General features: G+C 41.3%; 1 protein-coding gene across 1 annotated transcript in view; it reads left to right on the forward strand.

The window, feature by feature from the left end:
* The window catches only part of AMMECR1L (AMMECR1 like), a 48,961-nt gene that overhangs the window by 15,865 nt on the left and 11,821 nt on the right, over positions 1 to 21,275 (forward strand). The window contains exons 2-3 of the mRNA XM_075861414.1: positions 15,154 to 15,480; positions 18,410 to 18,520. Of these exons, the coding sequence (XP_075717529.1) occupies positions 15,167 to 15,480; positions 18,410 to 18,520 (425 nt within the window). The 5' untranslated portion in view covers positions 15,154 to 15,166. The remainder of the gene's footprint in view (positions 1 to 15,153; positions 15,481 to 18,409; positions 18,521 to 21,275) is intronic.

Below are 21,275 nucleotides of genomic sequence, written 5' to 3' on the forward strand. Positions count from 1 at the left end.
CCCCTATATTATAAACTGAAGCACCAGTAAAACTCCAAACAAAACTATTAATGTGAGGCACATGGAGTAAATTCATCACACCTTGTGCCTTACATTAATAAGTGAAAAAAGTTATTTTATTTTTTTACAGCGTACGCATCATAAATGCCGCAAAAAAATTTGTTGTGCAGGTTATTACGGCCGTGTTCATTAGTGCAGCGCCGGCTGCATCGCATCATCCTGACAAGCGCGCACTGATCAGGACTCAGGAGTGTGGCCATGGCTCTCATGCATTCACGTGTTACAATACTGAGCTGTGCGGCTGCTGCATTTCTGCAAAACACCTGCGGGGTTAAAATGCTTGCTACACTCCTAGGTGAATACCTTGAGGGGTGTCGTTTCCAAAATGGGGTCACTTGTGGGGGGTTTCCACTGTTTTGGTCCCACAGGGGCTTTGCAAATGCGACATAGTGCCCAAAAACCAATCCAGCAAAATCTGCACTCCAAAAGCCAAATGGCGCTCCTTCCCCTCTGAGCCCTACCGTGTGCCCAAACAGCAGTTTATGACCACATATGGGGTATTGCCATATGTCGGAGAAATTGCTTTACAAACGTTGTAGTTTTTTTTTTTTTTCCCTTTATTAATTGAGAAAATGACAAATTTTTAGCTTAAAGAGGCTCTGTCACCAGATTTTGCAGCCCCTATCTGCTATTGCAGCAGATAGGCGCTGCAATGTAGATGACAGTAACGTTTTTATTTTTAAAAAACGAGCATTTTTGGCCAAGTTATGACCATTTTCGTATTTATGCAAATGAGGCTTGCAAAAGTACAACTGGGCGTGTTGAAAAGTAAAAGTACAACTGGGCGTGTATTATGTGCGTACATCGGGGCGTGTTTACTACTATTACTAGCTGGGCGTTGTGTATAGAAGTGTCATCCACTTCTCTTCACAACGCCCAGCTTCTGGCAGTGCAGCACTGTGACGTCACTCACAGGTCCTGCATCGTGTCGGCACCAGAGGCTACAGATGATTCTGCAGCAGCATCGGCGTTTGCAGGTAAGTCGATGTAGCTACTTACCTGCAAATGCTGATGCTGCTGCAGAATCAACTGTAGCCTCTGGTGCCGACACGATCCAGGACCTGTGAGTGACGTCACAGATCTGCACTTCCAGAAGCTGGGCGTTGTGAAGAGAAGTGGATGACACTTCTATACACAACGCCCAGCTAGTAAAAGTATTAAACACGCCCCGATGTACGCACATAATACACGCCCCGATGTACGCACATAATACACGCCCAGTTGTACTTTTACTTTTCAACACGCCCAGTTGTACTTTTGCAAGCCTCATTTGCATAAATACGAAAATGGTCATAACTTGGCCAAAAATGCTCGTTTTTTAAAAATAAAAACGTTACTGTAATCTACATTGCAGCGCCTATCTGCTGCAATAGCAGATAGGGGTTGCAAAATCTGGTGACAGAGCCTCTTTAAGCTACGTCTTATTGAAGAAAAATATTTTTTATTTTTTTTTCACTGCCCAATCCTAATAAAATCTGTGAAACATTTGTGGGGTCAAAATGCTCACTACACCCCTAGGTGAATACCTTGAGGGGTGTAGTTTCCAAAATGAGGTCACTTGTGGGAGGTTTCCACTATTTTGTCCCTTCGGGGGCTTTGCAAATGTGATGTGGCCTCCGCAAACCATTCCTGCTAAATTTGAGCTCCAAATGCCGCTCTTTCCCTTCTAAGCCCTGCCGTGTGTCCAAACAGCCGTTTATGACCACATGTGGGGTGTGTTGTTTTAATCAGGAGAAATTGCTTTACAAATGTGGCGGGGCTTTTTCTCCTTTAGTCTTTGTGGAAATTAGAAAAAATTAGCTAAACCTAGATTTTCTTTGAAAGAATGTAGATTTTAATTTTCACTGCCTACTTCCAATAATTTCTGCAATAAACCTGTGGGGTCAAAATGCTCACTATAGCTCTAGATACTTTCCTTGAGGGGTCTAGTTTCCCAAATGGGGGTCACTTTTGGGGGTTTCCACTGTTTTGGCACAGCTAGAGCCCTTCAAACCTGACATGGTGCCTAAAATATTTTCTAATAAAAAGGAGGCCCCAAGACTCACTAGATACTCCTTTTCTTCTGAGGCCGGTGCTTCAGTCCATTACCACACTAGGGCCACATCTGGGATATTTCTAAAAACTGCAGAATCTGGGCAATAAATATTGAGTTGCGTTTCTCAGGTAAACCTTTCTGTGTTACAAAAAAAATAGATTAAAAATGAATTTCGGCAAACAAAAAAAAAGGAAATTTGTAAATTTCACCTCTACATTGCTTTAATTCCTGTGAAACGTCTAAAGGGTTAAGAAACTTTCTGAATGCTGTTTTGAATACTTTGAGGGGTGAAGTTTTTAAAATGGGGTGACTTATTCTGGGTTTCTAATATATAAAGCCCTCAAAGCCGCTTCACAACTGAACTGGTCCCTCTAAAAATAACCTTTTGAAATTTTCTTGGAAATGTGAGAAATTGCAACTAAAGTTCTAAGCCTTGTAACGTCCTAGAAAAATAAAACGATATTCAAAAAACAATACCAAACTAAAGTAGACATATCAGGGATGTTAATTAGCAACAATTTTGTGTGGTATTCCTATCTGTCTTATAAGCAGATACATTTAAATTTAGAAAAATGCTAATTTTTGCAATTTTTCACAAAATTTTGGTGTTTTTTCACAATTTAAATACTGAATGTATCAAGCAAATTTTGCCAGTAACAAAGTCCAATGTGTCATGAAAAAAACAATCTCAGAATCCCTTGGATAGGTGAAAGCACTCCGAAGTTATTACCACATAAAGTGAAACCTGTCAGATTTGAAAAATGAGGCTCTGTCAGGAAGGTCAAAAGTGGCCAAATCGGGAAGGGGTTAAAAGATCCAATCATTTGCCTTATTCATTAGCCCATGTAAAAGGGCCTTTTTACATAATTGTAGAATTAGTCTCCTAGGCCCAATTAAACTTTGTGTACCTATCCTTTCAGGTGACTTTTCAAAATAAGACATTGTTAACATCATGTAAGTCTTGGTCGGAGGTATACATCCGGAGGACTCCAAACGTATACCTCCAATGGAAGCGTCTCTCTGCTTCTCTTACTTTAATCCTGTTCCCCCCTCTCCATAGACTTTGATTTGCAGCATGTCAGCAGTGAGTTGATAATCTGTCTTGTCTCTCAAAACGGATTTTAGCAGTGAATTGAGAGTTAATGATGAGTGCAGGAGGGAGGGAGAGAAGTGGCTCATAAGTGGAGAAGGGCATTTAGCTTTAAAAAGATATATTAGAAAGTTTCTTATATTCGCTTATACTATTAATTTATGCAAAAACTGTTGAAAGGTTAGTGACCATTTAATTTGCCATTTCTCAGTCCACGCTTACGGCCTCCTCAAATACCTCCTAACATTATATTATCCTTCTCGGTGTTGATCACTTTAGTATCATCTGAAAATATTAATATTATACTCTGAAAGTCCTCTACAGAAACTTGAGTCGAAATTTGGGAAACCATCTCCTCTTGGTCCGCTCCATCTTTGTAAAGGGGCAGGTATTTGGTTGAGTTCACTGGGCTAGTGTCCCCCACTCTTACTACCTCAATTTATTAGGGTCACTAGGGTTATGTCTAACGCCCCTACCTTTTCCTTTGTGTTTATGCTCTCTATTTGCCTTATTTACTAAGTGTGTGCGTGGTGATTCACGACACAAGTGTATAATAAAGCAAGGTTTATTACTAACCTCAAATCACACTCCGCTATAAAACACAGTATACACTATATATATATATATATATATATATATATAATGACGATGTAGTATCAGTATACTTCAATATTTTTTATAATTATCCATATGTAATGAGTATACGAAAACTATACACTATTACAATCCTATCTTAGTACCCACCCATGTACCTAGGTACACATATAAAATACAATACACTCACGCTTACTTCTATGACCCTCCCCCACCTGGCTCTGACTGTCCCTGTAACTAAGGGGTTACACTTGTACACAATAAGGGGCTGTAGGGAAAGAGGGCAAAGGGGGTTGTAATAGGATAAGATTTGTGGAATATGGATGTGAGCTGAGGTCTAAGATTATAAGATGGTAATAAAGGGGTTAACAAAGGGTTGGTGTAGGATAGGGTTAAATGTAGTGGGAAGGAGCTGCAGGGTTAAAGAGGCTCTGTCACCACATTATAAGTGGCCTATCTTGTACATGATGTGATCGGCGCTGTAATGTAGATTACAGCAGTGTTTTTTTATTTAGAAACGATCATTTTTGACGGAGTTATGACCTATTTTAGCTTTATGCTAATGAGTTTCTCAATGGACAACTGGGCGTGTTTTACTATATGACCAAGTGGGCGTTGTACGGAGGAGTGTATGACGCTGACCAATCAGCGTCATACACTTCTCCCCATTCATTTACACTTCAGATAGCGATTATAGCTATATCGCTATGTGCAGCCACATAAACACACTATAACGCTACTCCTGTGTCATGACAATGAATATACATTACCTCCAGCCAGGACGTGATGTGTATTCAGAATCCTGACATTTCTGTAGCGTCTGTGTGATTTACAGCACAGCAGGCGTAGTCTCGCAAGATTACGCTGTAAACTGTCATCCACAGCGAGATCTCGCTGTGCTGTGCTGTAAATCACAGAGACGCTACAGAAGTGGTCAGGAGAATGAATACACATCATGTCCTGGCTGGAGGTAATGTATATTCATGGTCAGGACACTGCAGTAAGGTTAGTGTGTGTGTGTGTGTATGTGGCTGCACATAGAGATATAGCTATCTGCAGTGTAAATGAATGGAGAGAAGTGTATGACACTGGTTACTGATTGGTCAGCGTCATACACTCCTCTGTACAACGCCCACTTGGTCATATAGTAAAACACGCCCAGTTGTCTATTAAGAAACTCATTAGCATAAAGCTAAAATTGGTCATAACTCTGTCAAAAATTATCGTTTTCTAAATAAAAAACACTACTGTAATCTACATTACAGCGCCAATCACATTATGTACAAGATAGGGCACTTATGTGGTAACAGAGCCTCTTTAAGCTATTGCTGAGGAGGGATGCAGCAGTTTGAGTAGTTATGGCAGGGTAAGAGGCTCATCTCTGCCAGCAGCCTGACTGCTGCTGCTGAGGGAGGGTTAGAATGATACTTGGGGTTAGAATGATAGGGTTGGGTAGGGTTAGAGAGAGGGTTAGAATGATACTTGTAATGCACATGGCCGTGCCCAAAATCACGGGGCGTGGACAGCTGCCCGCATTTTCGGCCCGAGCATGGCCCGTAAAAAGCAAAATATAGGGCGGGTCCTATCTTTTGCGGTACCTTTCTACGGCCCGGACACCTTCCCGTAAATAAACGGGAAGGGGTATGTGGACAAAAGAAGTGAATGTGTCCATAATTGCGGTCCGCAATTACGGACGATTTTTACGGTCGTGTGCATGGGGCCTTAGACTGCAGGTCTTGTCCAGGGATTAATGCTGGGGCAATGGTTGGTGGTGCTGGAGTGCGTTCAGCAGGCCTGCTTTGGTGGTATAAAGCTTCTCCTCAGGTAAGGGGTTATGTGCAGGTCTCTTCAGGTGGGGGGGGGGGGGAGGAGTGTGGGTCTCATGAGTGCACTAGCACAGGACTATTTCGGCTTAGTGCGTGCACTCCTGTATGACATCGCTGTGCCAAACTCCTCCCTCCTTGACACCGGACAATGCAGCTGGCTGGAGCCAACTGTTTTGTCTCATTATCTGGGGCATGTTCCCGTGGGTATATTCGTGAATACACACCTATGTCTGTTGGGACAATAGAGATATATATATATATATATATATATATATATATATATATATATATATATATATATCTCCTTATACACGTATATAAATACAGAAAACACTTCCCTTTACAATCTTCTAATAAATATGTGAAATGGTGAGTCTTATGCGTGGTCTATTGCCGGATGAGCAGTGGGAGAATATTACTGCTCCAGCAAGCTGCTGCCTGTGCAGTCAGAAAACCACATAAGCTTTGGTTTACACGTGGTAACACCGGAGACAAAAAAGGAAAGGACTTTTTCCATTCTCTGGATTCATGACCGCATGATAAGTATTTGGCTTTTTTTGTTTTTTGCTTGTGTCAATACTTTTTCGGCTACACAACAACAAATAAGCCAAAAAATACAAAGCCATTCTTCAATAATTCTTGTGAGAAGTTGCTTTTGTGCTATTGTCCAAATACATATGTTGGGATAAGCGCCCAAGGTAGCCCGCTTTCCCCGGACTTTGTATTTCTACCATCTGGTTCCCCTGTGCCCTCAGCCCTTTCAGATGTCAACCCACTATGAGCAACTCTGACCCATCCCTTTTTTTTTTTTCTTTTTTTTTTAGCCCCCTCTGTGACCAGTTTGTAATGCTGTGACCTAGCGTTTTACATTATTTGGATACTTCTCCCTTTACTGTAATGTAAGGACATGGATAATTGCTGTAAGTTTGTCATTATTGTATTATTATACATGTTGTATGTCACTGGCTTAGGCTGTGTTCACATCACCGTTCCTTTCCGCTGAGGGGTTCCATCGGAGGTTTCCGTCGGGTTAACCCCTCAATGGAAAGGCAAACGGAAACCTAAGCTTCCGGTTGCATCACCATTGATAGCAACGTTTCCGTCACCACTGATAAAGGTTTCCGTTTATCAGCGTCGTGACGGTTCAGTCGACTGCGCTATTGATTCGGAGCCCTGTCAACCGTGACAAACAGAAGCCTTTAGCAACGTTTCCGTCACCATTGCTATCAATGGTGATGCAAACGGAAGCTTAGGTTTCCGTTTGCCTTTCCGTTGAGGGGTTAACCAGACGGAACCCCTCAACGGAAGGGCAATGGTGATGTGAACAGGCCCTTATACTGTATATGTGTTTATAACTTTTGTTTCTGTTTTATTGATAAATAACTGAAAAGTCTAATAAAAACTAGATTAATAAAGTATATAGCTTGTGTTTTTCTTTTGGTCGGCACAGTCTGATCCAGCAATATTGTTCTATATTCTGAACTCTCAAACCCATGAGCTGGACTCTGCTTGTTTTTAGTTGGGACCTCACTGGGAATTACATTTACAGAATAGCCTTGCTGACTAAATGAATCCCTTGTTTAGGACCTCTGTGACTATTGTTTCTATACAGCTTAAAAAGCAGTGTCTTCTGCCATGAAAACTCTATGGGGGTAAATTATCATCCTTTCTACGCCAGTTTTCTGGCATAAAAAAGTTGCGACAGGGCCAAAAAGTCACAATTTGTGGTGCAAATTGCGACTTTTGGACTTTTTACAATATTCTATCCTTCGCATGAAATGGAACAGCAGTCTGGTAAGGGGGAAAAAATTAAACGAGGACAACGCCTATCCATATACTTTTATTAGGGCATATGAATTTTTTAGAGGGTGGTAGTCCCCTCTTGACCCCCCACCTTTTATTAGCCAAGGCAGTTCCAGTAATGGGCACCGTGTAACACTAAATTTCCCTTGCAGATGCCTCTGCAGTGTGGACGAGTGCAACTTCCCTTGTGATATCAGCTGATGTCTATTGGTTTCATGCGCCAGAACAACCATCTTGAGCGAAGGGGTTGTCTTGAGAAAGCCCCTTTAAGGGAAAACTGGAATAAGTTTTATATGAAGGGCCTTTCGTATACACAGAAAATGTGAAAATATTTTTTTTCCTTACGGTAAATCACACTGATTTTGTAAGTTTGCCCACTGTCAAAGACATGAACAGTCTAGAATTTTTAGGCTAGTTTAATTTTGCCAGTGAGAGATAGATTATATAAAATAAAAAAAATCACATAGTCAAAATTATATATATTTATTTGCATTGTGCACAGAGAAATAAATATTTGATCCCTTTGGCAAACAAGACTTAATACTTGGTGGCAAAACCCTTGTTGGCAAGCACAGCAGTCAGACGTTTTTTGTAGTTGATGATGAGGTTTGCACACATGTTAGATGGAATTTTGGCCCACTCCTCTTTGCAGATCATCTGTAAATCATTAAGATTTCGAGGCTGTCGCTTGGCAACTCGGATCTTCAGCTCCCTCCATAAATTTTCGATGGGATTAAGGTCTGGAGACTGGCTAGGCCACTCCAAACACGGCCAGTTGAGTTAATGCCAAAGAGCTCAATTTTAGTCTCATCTGACCACAGCACCTTCTCCCAATCACTCTCAGAATCATCCAGATGTTCATTTGCAAACTTCAGACGGGCCTGTACATGTGCCTTCTTGAGCAGGGGGACCTTGCGGGCACTGCAGGATTTTAATCCATTACGGCGTAATGTTTTACCAATGGTTTTCTTGGTGACTGTGGTCCCAGCTGCCTTGATCATTAACAAGTTCCCCCCGTGTAGTTTTCGGCTGAGCTCTCACCTTCCTCAGGATCAAGGATACCCCCCCCACGAGGTGAGATTTTGCATGGAGCCCCAGATCGATGTCGATTGACAGTCATTTTGTATGTCTTCCATTTTCTTACTATTGCACCAACAGTTGTCTCCTTCTCACCCAGCGTCTTACTTATGGTTTTGTAGCCCATTCCAGCCTTGTGCAGGTCTATGATCTTGTCCCTGACATCCTTAGAAAGCTCTTTGGTCTTGCCCATGTTGTAGAGGTTAGAGTCAGACTGATTAATTGAGTCTGTGGACAGGAGTCTTTTATACAGGTGACCATGTAAGACAGCTGTCTTTAATGCAGGCACCAAGTTGATTTGGAGTGTGTAACTGGTCTGGAGGAGGCTGAACTCTTAATGGTTGGTAGGGGATCAAATACTTATTTCTCTGTGCACAATGCAAATATATATTTATAATTTTGACTATGTGATTTTCCTTTTTTTTATATATATATATATATATATATCTATCTCTCACTGGTAAAATTAACCTAGCCTAAAAATTCTAGACTGTTCATGTCTTTGACAGTGGGCAAACTTACAAAATCAGCAAGGGATCAAATACTTATTTCCTTGTGTGTGTGTGTATGTATGTATGTGTGTGTGTGTATGTATGTATATATATATATATATATATATATATATATATATATATATATAGTAATGGGGCACCTACACATTACACCTGCAGGAGACTTTATGACATCCCATTCTAAATCCATAGGCAATAATATGGAGTTGGTACTCTCTTTGCAGCATAAACAACTCTCACTCCTCTGGGAAGGATTTCTAGAAGATTTTGGAGTGTCTCTGTGGGAATTTGTCCCCATTCATCCTGAAGAGCATTTGTGAGGTCAGACATTGATGTTGGATGAGAGCACGTGGCTCGCTATCTTCATTGTAGGTCATCCAAAAGGGGTTGGATGGGGTTGAGGTCAGGGCTCTGCGGCCAGTCAAGTTCTTCTACACCAAACTCACCCAACCATGTCTTTATGGACCTTTCTTTGTTCACTGGGGCGCAGTCATGCGGGAACAGAAAAGGTGCCGAACGCCAAACTGTTCTCACAATGTTGGAAGCAAAAAATTGTCCAAGAGGTCTCCCGGCACACCGTTTCTGTGCGGATATTAATGCCAGAAGATGTTTGGAACTCTGAAGTTATTGAGTCAGCAGAGCATTGGCGACTCTTATGCACTTTGCGCGTCAGAACTTGGCGACCCCGCTCTCTAACTTTGTGGTCTGCCACTTCGTGGTTGAGTTGCTTTGGTTTCTAAATGCCTTCACTTTTCAATAATAGGGAAGAAATTTCAGGAACTGACTTGTTACAATGGTGACATCCTATTTCATTACCACCAGGGCCGTATTTAGAGTTGGTGCTGCCCTAGGCACTTTTACTGCTGATGCCCCCCATAACTCCCGAAGTTATGGAAACAGCATAGCTCGCTGACATTTTCGGCTCCAGCGCTGGATACAGGAAAGGTATGATAATTGCTTTGCTTTTTTATGTGTTACTAATGGGGTTTTTTTGGTGTTCGTTTTGTGTTTTTTGTTTTTTGTTTTTTTTTTTTACAGGTTCGGTTGTTGGACTACTTCGGATTCGAGGACTACTTTGATTACAGCATTTTTTAATTTTCAATAAAATGGTTAATGTGTGTGTGGTCTTTTTGTTTTTTTCTTCAGTAAAATATTTTTTCTGTGTTTCTTTTTAACTTTATTACTACTGACCTTAGTATTGGCTGCTCTCTGATTGACCGTGTCAATTACCCGTACCCACCGCCACCAGGGGTATTGGGAAGTGTCGGGAACGATCCAGGAAAACTACAGGACTTCCGGCACCAATTCATTGAGTTTGAACTGAACGATTCTGTATAGAATTAAAAATGAAAGAACATTAGTAAATGACTTCTTTTCACAATAAAATATAAATCCAAAGCAATTTTTGATCCTCGGATAACCCCTTTAACTAAGTTGTCATTGGTTAGTTTACATTACGTGGTTCCAGGTTACCTCAGTTTGTTGGCCTACTTTTAAAAGTAGGCTACTGAACTTAGGTAACAGGCCATCACGTGATGTAAACCAACCAATGACCGGTTAGAGCTGTTACTGCTTAGTTTACTGAGCCTTGTAAGTGGCGCAAGATAAACCGTAATGCGGCAGAATTTTGTCGATCTCTGGTGCGTTAGCCACTATGAACCTAGTGCTGGACTCTTTTAGATAGAAAGGAATCCCCGCACTAGGAGTTACCCACGTTCGCCCGGGATCACCATCTACATTTGCTGTTGATGCAGGCCTGGTCTTTTCTGATCGGGCCTGCTCCAATGGAACGATGCCAGATGGCGCAATGATGTCATCGCACCGCCTCATGGTTCCCTTGGTATTTGCGTCCTAAGGACGCGGATACAATTGATGCGGCCCTTTGGTCCTGGGGACCAGGACATACAACATGGTAAAATAATACAAACCTTACCTGTGCTGTGCCCTTCAGTTGTGCCGTGGATCCGCCGTTCCCCTCACCGCTGTCCAGAAATGGCTGCAGTGCTACTTAAACTATGAGTCTAAACAGGGCCGGCCTTCGGTTGGATGGCACCCTGTGCAGGACTCTCTATTGCTGACCTCAAACCAAAAATGAACCACATATATACCGTACATACATAAAGGCACATATATAGACCTACAGATAACGTAGTAGATGTTACCTGCAGTCCTATGTAACAGGACATATAACACACTCTCTGAGTACAGATAATGTAGTAGATGCGCACACACAGAAATATATACACATACAGATACATGTATACAGTAGGCACTTAGACACACAAATACACACACAGACCCACATATACACACCTATTGGAACTTATAGACATACAATCACTGAGACAAGTAGAGGCACAAACTGCAGACAGATTGAACACTCACGATCTCCTTCCTCACAGGCTTCTTGCAGGGCGGGCTGTGGGCGGAGCTCCCTCCTCCTCTCGCTTCTTGTGCTGGGTCTCTGTGCGGGCCCGGAGTCTGAGACACTCCAACTGTTCTTGGATTTTCTACAGCTGCTCATGTGAGCAGTTCAGTCCAATCCATGAACAGAGGGTGTGTCTTAGGAGCACTGGGGTAGCCAACACCCCCCCTACCCTGTGAGGGACCTGAAATAAATTTAAATGAACAATCCTGCAGCCGCCCCCCAGTGCCGAGTGGGAAATACGGGCCTGATTACCATGCTGGAATTCAGTGACCTCTACACAATGACCCATTCTTTCATAAATGTTTGTAAAGGTGACTGCATGGCTAGTGCTGGATTTTATACACATGTGGCAATAGGACTGAGTGAAACATCTGAAGTCAATGATTTAGAGGTGTATTGTGTTTGTGTGTGTAATATATATATAGGAAAAAGCAAAGTATAGGAGCTGCACCGTAGCATGCAGTGAGGGTGCTATCCTCAGGGACTTGACATGAAACCCCAAATACGCACAATCGCAATCCAGAGGAAAAGAGGCAGCACTCCAAAATTTTTATTCACCCAACATAGAGGCAACGTTTCCCCTTCCCATTGAAAAAAAATGTTGGATCTTTATAATATTGGAGTGCTGCCTCTTTTCCTCTGGATTGCGATTGTGTACACACACACACACACACACACACACACACACACACACACACACACACACACACATCTCTGATTATGAATACGCTGCCCACGGTTTACACTGGTGCCCTTGTGAAGTCACATTGTCTGTATCTCACAGCAACTGAGCATGCGTGTAGAAAGCAGCCTGCATGCAGGTTTTTCTGAGCCAGGGACGATGTACATACTAGTCCTTCTCAATTAGAATATCATCAAAAAGTTAATTTATTTCAGTAATTTAATTCAAAAAGTGAAACTCCTATCTTATATCGAATCATTACACACAGAGTGATCTATTTCCAGCATTTTTTTTTTATAATGTTGATAATTATGGGAACAGTTAATAAAAACCCAAAATTTAGTGTCTCAGAAAATTAGAATATTAAATAAGCCCAATTTCAGAAATGATTTTTAATACCGAAATGTTGGCCTACTGAAAAGTATGTCCAGTATATGCCCTCAATACTTGGTCGGGCTCCTTTTACATGAATTACTGCATCAATGCGGCGTGGCATTGAAGCGAACAGCCTGTGGCACTGCTGAGGTGTTATGGAAGCCCAGGTTGCTTTGATAGCGGCCTTCAGCTCATCTGCATTTTTGGGTCTGGTGTCTCATCTTCCTCTTGACAATACCCCATAGATTCTCTATGGGGTTTAGGTCAGGCTAGTTTGCTGGCCAATCAAGCACAGTGATACTGTGGTTATTAAACCAGGTATTGGTACTTTTGGCAGTGTGGGCAGGTGCCAAGTCCTGCAGGAAAATGAAATCAGCATCACCATAAAGCTTGTCAGAAGAGCGAAGAATGAAGTGCTCGAAAATTTCCTGGTAGACGCTGCGTTGACTCTGTACTTGATATAACACAGAGGACCAAAACCAGCAGATGACATGGCTCCCCAAACCATCACCGACTGTGGAAACTTCACACTGGACCGCAAGCAACTTGGATTGATGCCTCTCCACTCTTCCTCCAGACTCTGGGACCTTGATTTCCAAATGAAATGCAAATGTCACTTTCATCTGAAAACAGGACTGTGGACAAATGAGCAACAGACCAGTCCTTTTGGGGTTTTTATTAACGGTTAGCCATAATTATCAACGTTAAAAGAAAAAAATGCTGGAAATAGATCACTCTGTGTAATGAATCTATATAATATGACTTTCATTTTTTGAATTGAATTACTGAAATAAATTACCTTTTTAATATTCTAATTCATTGTGAGGGACTAGTACATGAAAAAATGCACAGTAATAATGCAAATGCCTGTTTTCATTTTTACCCCAATGTTCTTGATTGTGGAGGGTACTAGACCCCACAGTAGATTGTCGGCAGATCCTATAACAAGTATGTAAGGTTCACATTATTGTCATGGCTTCTGTTCTTAAAGGCGATGTAAACCTTTGAATGTTTTGTTTTTTTACATATATATAAAATAGTCAGTCAATGTGATTGGTGCAACTTTATAGTTTTTATTATAAATTCTTTCTACTTTTTGTGGTACAGCTGCTCTCTATTCTGCATACAGAGCAGCTGTATCTTTCGCTATTACCTGAATCCGTCAGTCCCACAGATCTGACCAGTTCAGTGTCAGCGGGTCCTGCGTGTCTGACACACAGGATCCACCTGTAATCTGTCATATCTAAGTTATGAACTTAGATGTGATGGATAACAGGTGGAACGCAGGACCTGCTTTTACTGAATCCGTCAGTCCCGCAGACCTGACTGGAGCAGGATTTAGCGAACAATACAAATAAAATAAGGAAATAAAAATATGCCATTCAAAGGTTTACATAGCCTTTAACCACCGCCATTTTACATCTTTTCATTTTAGTTTTTTCTTCCCTGTCTTACAAAAGCCATAACTTTCTTTATTTTTTCATTGACATAACCGTATGAGGACTTGTTTATTGCAGGACAAGTTGTAGTTTTTTTATTGTCCCCATTTATGGTACCATATAATGTACTGGCAAACTAAAAAATAATTCTTTGTGTGGTGGAATTGGGGAAACAAAAACTGGCGATACCTCTATTGTTTTTAGTTTCATTGTTACAGAATTTACCGTGCGGTAAAAATGACATGTTACCTTCACTCTGCAGGTCAATATGATTACGGCGATACCAAATTTATAAAGTTTTTTTTTAATGATGTACTGCTACAATTATGATCTACTTTTACAAAGAAAAAAAATGATTTATTAAAAAATGTATTCATTTGTGTTCCTATATTCTGAGAACAATAACTTGATTAATTATTTTTTTTGTCGATGGAGCGGTGTAAGGTTTTTGTTTTTTTGTGAGTCAAGCTGTTATTTTTATTGGTACCATTTTTGGGTACATATGGCTTTCTGGTCACATTTTGGTCCATTTTTTTGGGGAAGCGATGTGACAAAAAAACAGCAATTCTGGCATTGTGAATGTTTTTTCCACAGCGTTTATCTGGCGGGTTAAGCAATGTGATATGTTAGAATTTAGACTTTTACGGACATGGCAATACTAATTATATTTACTATTATTTTTGGAAAAAGGGGTTTTTGTTTAACATTTAATATTTTATTTTATTGTACATCCAATTCAATCGGGGAAGGTTGTAATACTGTGAACCGCCACTGCAAGTGTGTCGTCGATTCACAGTGTGAGCAATAAAAGAAATGAAGGGAAAGCAGCGCTCGCACGTGCGCCGCTCCTTCAAAATTGGCGGGGGTGCAAGGAGTTGGACCACGACCAATCAGATTTTGAATCCCTATCCTGGGGATAGGCCATCAATTTTTTTTATAACTGGACAACCCCTTGTGTGTGTTTTTGTTTGTTTGTTGTTTTTTTTTTTTAGTCCCCCTAGGGAAAATCAGCAAGCGATCATTTAAAAACTAATAAAATATATTGCAATATTTATGAATTTGCAGTGCATTGGTATTTTTACCATCAAAAAGCAATGGAAACCCTGTATAGACTTGATAGCATACGATCGTCATATGGCAGTGTTTAATACAGTGTTGTGTTAAATAAATCCCAACAAATAAAAAGATGTTTCATACTCTGATTTTCACCTGTTATACTCTGTTATCTGCAGGGTTTATCACAGAATGGGGAAGAGACGCTGTGTGTCGACTACAGAGAATAAGCCATCATCGGGCTGCTGTGGAGTAAAAAAGCCCAAACTGTGCCCCTCTCCTGCTGGCAGTGTTCAGCCCCCAGTCCCACATAACTGCCCGCCCCCCGAAGACAAGACGGTGGGGCCAGGTGCTCTCACCCCACTCTCCCGCCCTAATGGGACCACAAGCGGAAGGGAGCAGTTGGTGGTTACAGCTGAAATGGGCTGCTACTGCTTTGATGTTCTTTATTGTCATCTACACGGTTTCCCACAGCCACGTCTGCCACGTTTTACCAATGACCCCTAGTAAGTGTTAAGGATATAACCATATTTCTCATACTGATTACACAATGCTAGAGCACAACGCTCAAATAAGTTGCTAAAAAAAAAAGTCGAAAACTACGCTTTGAGCTGTCACCTCTCCTGACATGTCCTTGTATTCCCCACGAAGTTACAATTCTTGAACATATTTTCTTAGAACTCTGTTTTGTGCTATTCCTCTGTTATTCTTCCTAGAAATGTATGAAAAAATGGACAACTGGGTGTTACTATTACCTTGTCAAGGGCATGTGCCTATACAGTCTCACTCTGTCATCACTGATTGGACATTTTTAGTCTGTGCAGGGACACATCCCAACTGGCTACACCCAGTTATCAATTTATTCATATCTTTTTAGGAGTAAAAACAGTGGAACGGCACAACATAGAGTTATAAGAAAAGATGCTCCAGAATTGTCATTTCATGGGGAATCAAATTATTTACTAAAACAGGCATGTCCGGTGAGGTGAGATGTCCTTGTTTAAACTTCTTGCTTTATGCCTAAAGCAAAATTTTGGAATTGTGCCAGTTTGTTGTTACTGAAGAGCAGTGCATTGTGGGAGCTCAGGTGAAAGGCCACGTTCAGATGTGGTGAAAAAATTCTGATGTGGATTTGGCTGCAAATTTGAGGCAAAATCACAATTTCACCTTTTGGCGTCACATGGGGAAAAAAAAATCAGAAAAAATGCATGCTGCAGATTTCTCTAAAATCTACGCCTATTTTTGTTTCCCACCAGTGTGAATGTGGTTTTATAAAAACAACACAAAATAATGTAAATCTATGTAATGTAAAATCAGTACAAAAAATAGTAAAGCAAAGAACCTCAACTTTTTATGCTGGTTTAATGCAGTTCTCCTGGACTTTTAACATTGATGGGCATTAGGATAGGCCATCAATGTTCAATTAGTGATGGTCCCACCTCCATGACACCCGCCGATCTTCATTGTTTTTACATGCAGTTTACATGTGTATTGCATCTCACGAGCTGCAGTACTACGGACAGCTACTCAAATGGATGAGCTGTTGTGACTGTAAACATAGGGAGAGATTGATTAAGACTGGCGTTTCACCCCTTATTACTGCCAGCCACACACTACACCATTAGTACTTGTCTGACCCTGCTTTCATGCTGCCGTGGATCCTCTTCTCTGAAATGGAAAATACATGTAAGCAGCCACCATAAGCCACTCACGTGTATCTTTCAAGACCTACACTACTATCTATGATTTTTGCTTTCTAAACTGATGGTTGGGGGCCACACAGAACAGCATCGCAGGTTGTGCACTCGTAGTCTAGATATATGGAATATCTATACTATCACAATAATGACATTAAGTCTTATCATAAAATCTTATCTGCACTAAAAAGTTAAAAAAAGAAAATTAAGTTTCTATTTAAAGGGGTATTTTCATCTAAGACATTTATGGTATATCCATGGAATATGCCATAAATGTATGATAGATCTGGGTCCTAATCTGATCCCCGTCCTATCTTGTGAGGTGGCCACTGTTTCCAGGCAGAGACTCAATGAGAAGTGGCCGTGGCTCTCTATTGATTCCTATGGGATTTATGGAAACATACGAGCCTGCTTGCTTGGCTGTTTCCCTAACTCCCATAGTGTTCAATGGAGAGAGCCGCGCACATGCGCAGCCACCTTTTCATTTAATCTATACCTGGATGCGGCGATGGTCAATGGCCCCCATTATGGAGATAGCCCCCCCCCCCCCGTGAACATACCATAAATGTCTTAGATATATATGTTTGTGTGTGTGTGTGTGTGTGTGTGTTTAGTACCATTCGGTGTGCAACAACCCAGTTTAATACATTTATCAATTTTTGCATTTGTTTCACTTATTTTACTAAAGGTGACTGGAAATGGAGTGCTGGAATAATAAGGGGTAAAAACGAAACAAATATGGTCCTTTTTAAAGGTTTTTCTCATGACGACAACCCCTTTTGCAAATGAAGTTGGCCCGATGATCAGCTGATATTTGCAGGTCCGGCTTCGGGAAAAATGAACTGTTATTGCTGGGGAACGCTGTACCCAGCCAGACATTTCCCCGGCAGCGAGATGTAGTATTACATGATGGCCATTCAAATAAATGGTAAGGCCCACCACAGAGCGAGATCTCTTTGTTAGCTCATAGTAGCGGGGACTGAGCGGGAATCCCACCCTCTAGGATATCCATATGCCATAATAAATTATAAAGAAAGGAGTTGTCTTCGTGAAACAACCCCTTTAAGAGAAGTGTCCCACTATACTGTTTTAAATCCTTGATCTGGGGTCTAAGAGGCCACACATGCACACTTTTCACTTTAAAATGAATGTGAGTTGCAGACACTGCTTAGTGCTTTCACACCTTATGCTTTAAACTCTTGAACTGAATATCTGAGTCAGTGTGTGTGCGTGTATATTTATCTGGTTTAAAGAGGACCTGTCATCTCTTCTGACACGTCTATTTTCCTAAATACTTGGATTCTCCATAAATTAACAATTCTGGAGCATCTTTTCTTAGAACTCTACATTGTGCCGCCCCTCTGTTATTCCACATGTAAATTTATGAATAAATTGACAACTGGGTGTTACCATTGCTCTTGTCAAAGGGGTGTGTCTGTGTAGGGACACACCCCCAAATGGCTACACCCAGTTGTCAATTTGTTCATACATTTCTAGAAGCAAAAAAAGAGGAAGAGTAGAACATGGAGTCCTGAGTAAAGATGCTCCAGAACTGTTATTTTGTGGGGAATACAATTATTTACTAAAACACAAATGTCAGGAGAGGAGACAGGTTCTCTTTGAGTAGGTTTTTCCTTCTTATCTTTACTCTTCACATTCATGTAGCTCTTCATAGTCTATTATATTTAGTCTTGTGCTTCATCTAACTTACTATTTTATTCACCTTTCTCATCTCTAGCCCTCTTTTTGTCACATGGAAGGCTGGGCGTGACAAGCGTCTTCGTGGCTGTATTGGCACTTTTTCCGCCATGAACTTACACTCAGGACTCAGGGAATACACCCTAACCAGGTACTTTAGGCAACATCAACATTTACTGTGCGTAATAACCACATATATAGAGTGTACAAGTATCTTAAACATATCTCCATTACAGATTGTTTTGGTTGGGGTCCAGGTGCTGCGACCCCCACTGATCGCTGGGACAAAGGAATCTAAGTGCTCAGCTGAGTGCTGCTATGCCCATGGACGCTAAAAAAAAAAGCAGATCAGAGCCTAAGGGGTGTTGCTTCTCCTTTGTTGTAGCACTTATTAGCGGTCTTGGCACCCGGACCCCCACTTCTGATTTGTAATTATGACATGTCAGAAGTTTTTTTTAATAGCAGTGACCCTTTATAAAGAGATATTCTAGCTAAATTTATGTTTACAATTATCTGACTAATATGGCATTGAAGAAGTACTTTGTTTTTTTTGTTTTTTTTTCCATGAATTTCAATGACCATCAATGTTGCCTTAGTGCAAAAACTTCTTCTGTAACTCGATTCCTTCTAACTTTTTTCACCTCTTCTATTTCTGGCCGTTAAATCATGTGAAGCTTAGTCTGACTACCCGCCCGTAACAGAAGTCACTGTATCAACCGGAGGTCCGTTTCCTCCGGCATCCCTGACTTCTGCCTAACACCAGTCCCTGTATCTCTAACTAGTCCCTCCCCACTGCTCCTGTTCTCCTCACTACTCCTCCCATTCTCCTTCCCTCTGCTTGTATGACTTCATGCGTTACTCCTTGGGCATCTTGGGAACTGGAGTAATTAGCTGCCAATGTGAGGCAGGGTTATCACTCACTAAGTGCCACTGAGCTGCAGGGAAGAAGGCAAGATAGCGGGCAGAATATACATTCTGCAATATAGGTATTAAAAATATGGAGGCGAAGAAGCAGTTAATAATTAGTATCTTTTACATTGCCCTAAATATTGAAAACTACAAAAAAAACAGGGTGCTTCTTTAGGAGAAAAGTAGAGCACTATCAAGTCTCCTTGACCCCAAAGCCTGAGTAACATGAGACAGACTGGTTGCAGCTATTAGGCCGTTTTATTCATAGCGTTAGTCTGTCGCAAATGACTAAAGCTGGGCTGGCACTGTACTGGCACAGTGAAGAGCAGTTTGACTGTAACCACACCATGCCATTATCATACTTGGCTCGCAGTAATGATCCGATTTTCCTATTAAGTGCTATGTTGTTTCTTGACGGCCTCCTGAAGCTATATGGCAACATTTTTATATAGCAAGGACCTCATATAGGAAGGCCAAATGCCAGTGTGCTTCAGAAAAGGACTGTTTTTCTACTTTGCACTAATGTGCCTAGACTTCCACCCGGGGCTAGACTAAGATTGGTGAAGGTCCCAGTCAAATGTGTTGAACCGATCATCATATAATGCATGGGTAACTTACATACATGCTGATGCCAATATGATTTTACCGCAGTCTAAGGTGTAGGAGAGCAGCCCTAATGTCTTCCGGGGTCTGCTGTTGGATATAAACACGTACAATCCTTTTGTTTTAGCAGTGCAAGCAGGGAAATGGTGCTCTGGTCTATAATAAATATTAAAGTCTACCTCTAGTTTTAAATTGAAAATCCTATCTTACAATAAATGTTATCTTTGCAATATAGTTTATTAGCAAAGTCCTCCTGCTTTCTGATTTACAGCTTCACAGACACCCATGCTGCACAGCAGCAACTAAGGCTCTGTTCACATCTGCATTGTGGCTTCTGTGTATAACGCACGACGGACACCATTTATAACTGGAGGTACACTTTAATGTAATACTCTGGGAAATTTTCAGATTTAGTACAATGGGGCTACTAAAGTCTTTTAACATATGAGGGCCCTTAATTGTTTCACTCTGGTCCCCAAAATCCAAGTTTACAAGGTGCTCTGTACACTATAGGCCCTTAACCATCGCCAAATCAATGGCTGCCAGTTGTTGGGCTGTACAGGAGAAGTTGCCAAAACAACGCCCCCTTCTCTGACATCACTTCCTGCTCTGCAACTATTGGCTGAATCTTCACCTCACAGAGTTCCTGTTCTTCCCACCCGCCTGCATGCACTCTGCTTATTATACTGGTAATATTGAGATCTGTGTGCCCTATTTTACCAGCCTCCACCTATATTTGGACCAGAAAGCAGAGAGAATGATCTTTAACAGAGAGCGGACAGTATTACCAGTTTGTTAGAGATATTGCAGGATTTATTAAGACTGGCGTTTCATACGCCAATCTTAAGCTAAAATTCTTCAGGGTGAAATGCACGCCTCTTGATACATTTTACGCAACTTGGGCAGTTTTTAAAACCGGAAATGCAATCTACGCCTGCTATAAGCAGGCGTAATTTGCACTAAAATTCAATTTGCGGTCTTTAAAAATGAAAATTTTCCGGCCCCACTCCCTTCCGATTAAAGCCATTTGCTTTTTGTCGCCACTTTTCAAAGGTGTCGAGAGAGAGGTCGCAAATATAACGTGCGCCATAATTTACGACTTTCAGGCTTACATTGTCTTACCTGGTCAGCGAGACTCAGGGGTCATTTTAAATTAAATTGTAAATATATTGATCTTACCATTTAAAGGGGCTGTCTGCTTTGGACATCCGCTTTCTATGTATCTTATTCAGGCAGAAGTGGTTGGACCAGAGCAGGAAACCTCTGGAAAGAGTAGCCCACACTCTGCAAAACTGCTGGCACCCGTGCATGAAATGAATGCCCATTAACCCTGCAGAAAAGTAAGCATTGTTGAGCGGCTCCCCCGGTAATAACAGCTGATAGCAGGGGGCTAG

The sequence above is a fragment of the Rhinoderma darwinii genome, chromosome 4 (assembly GCF_050947455.1).
Source record: "Rhinoderma darwinii isolate aRhiDar2 chromosome 4, aRhiDar2.hap1, whole genome shotgun sequence".
NCBI lineage: Eukaryota > Metazoa > Chordata > Amphibia > Anura > Rhinodermatidae > Rhinoderma > Rhinoderma darwinii.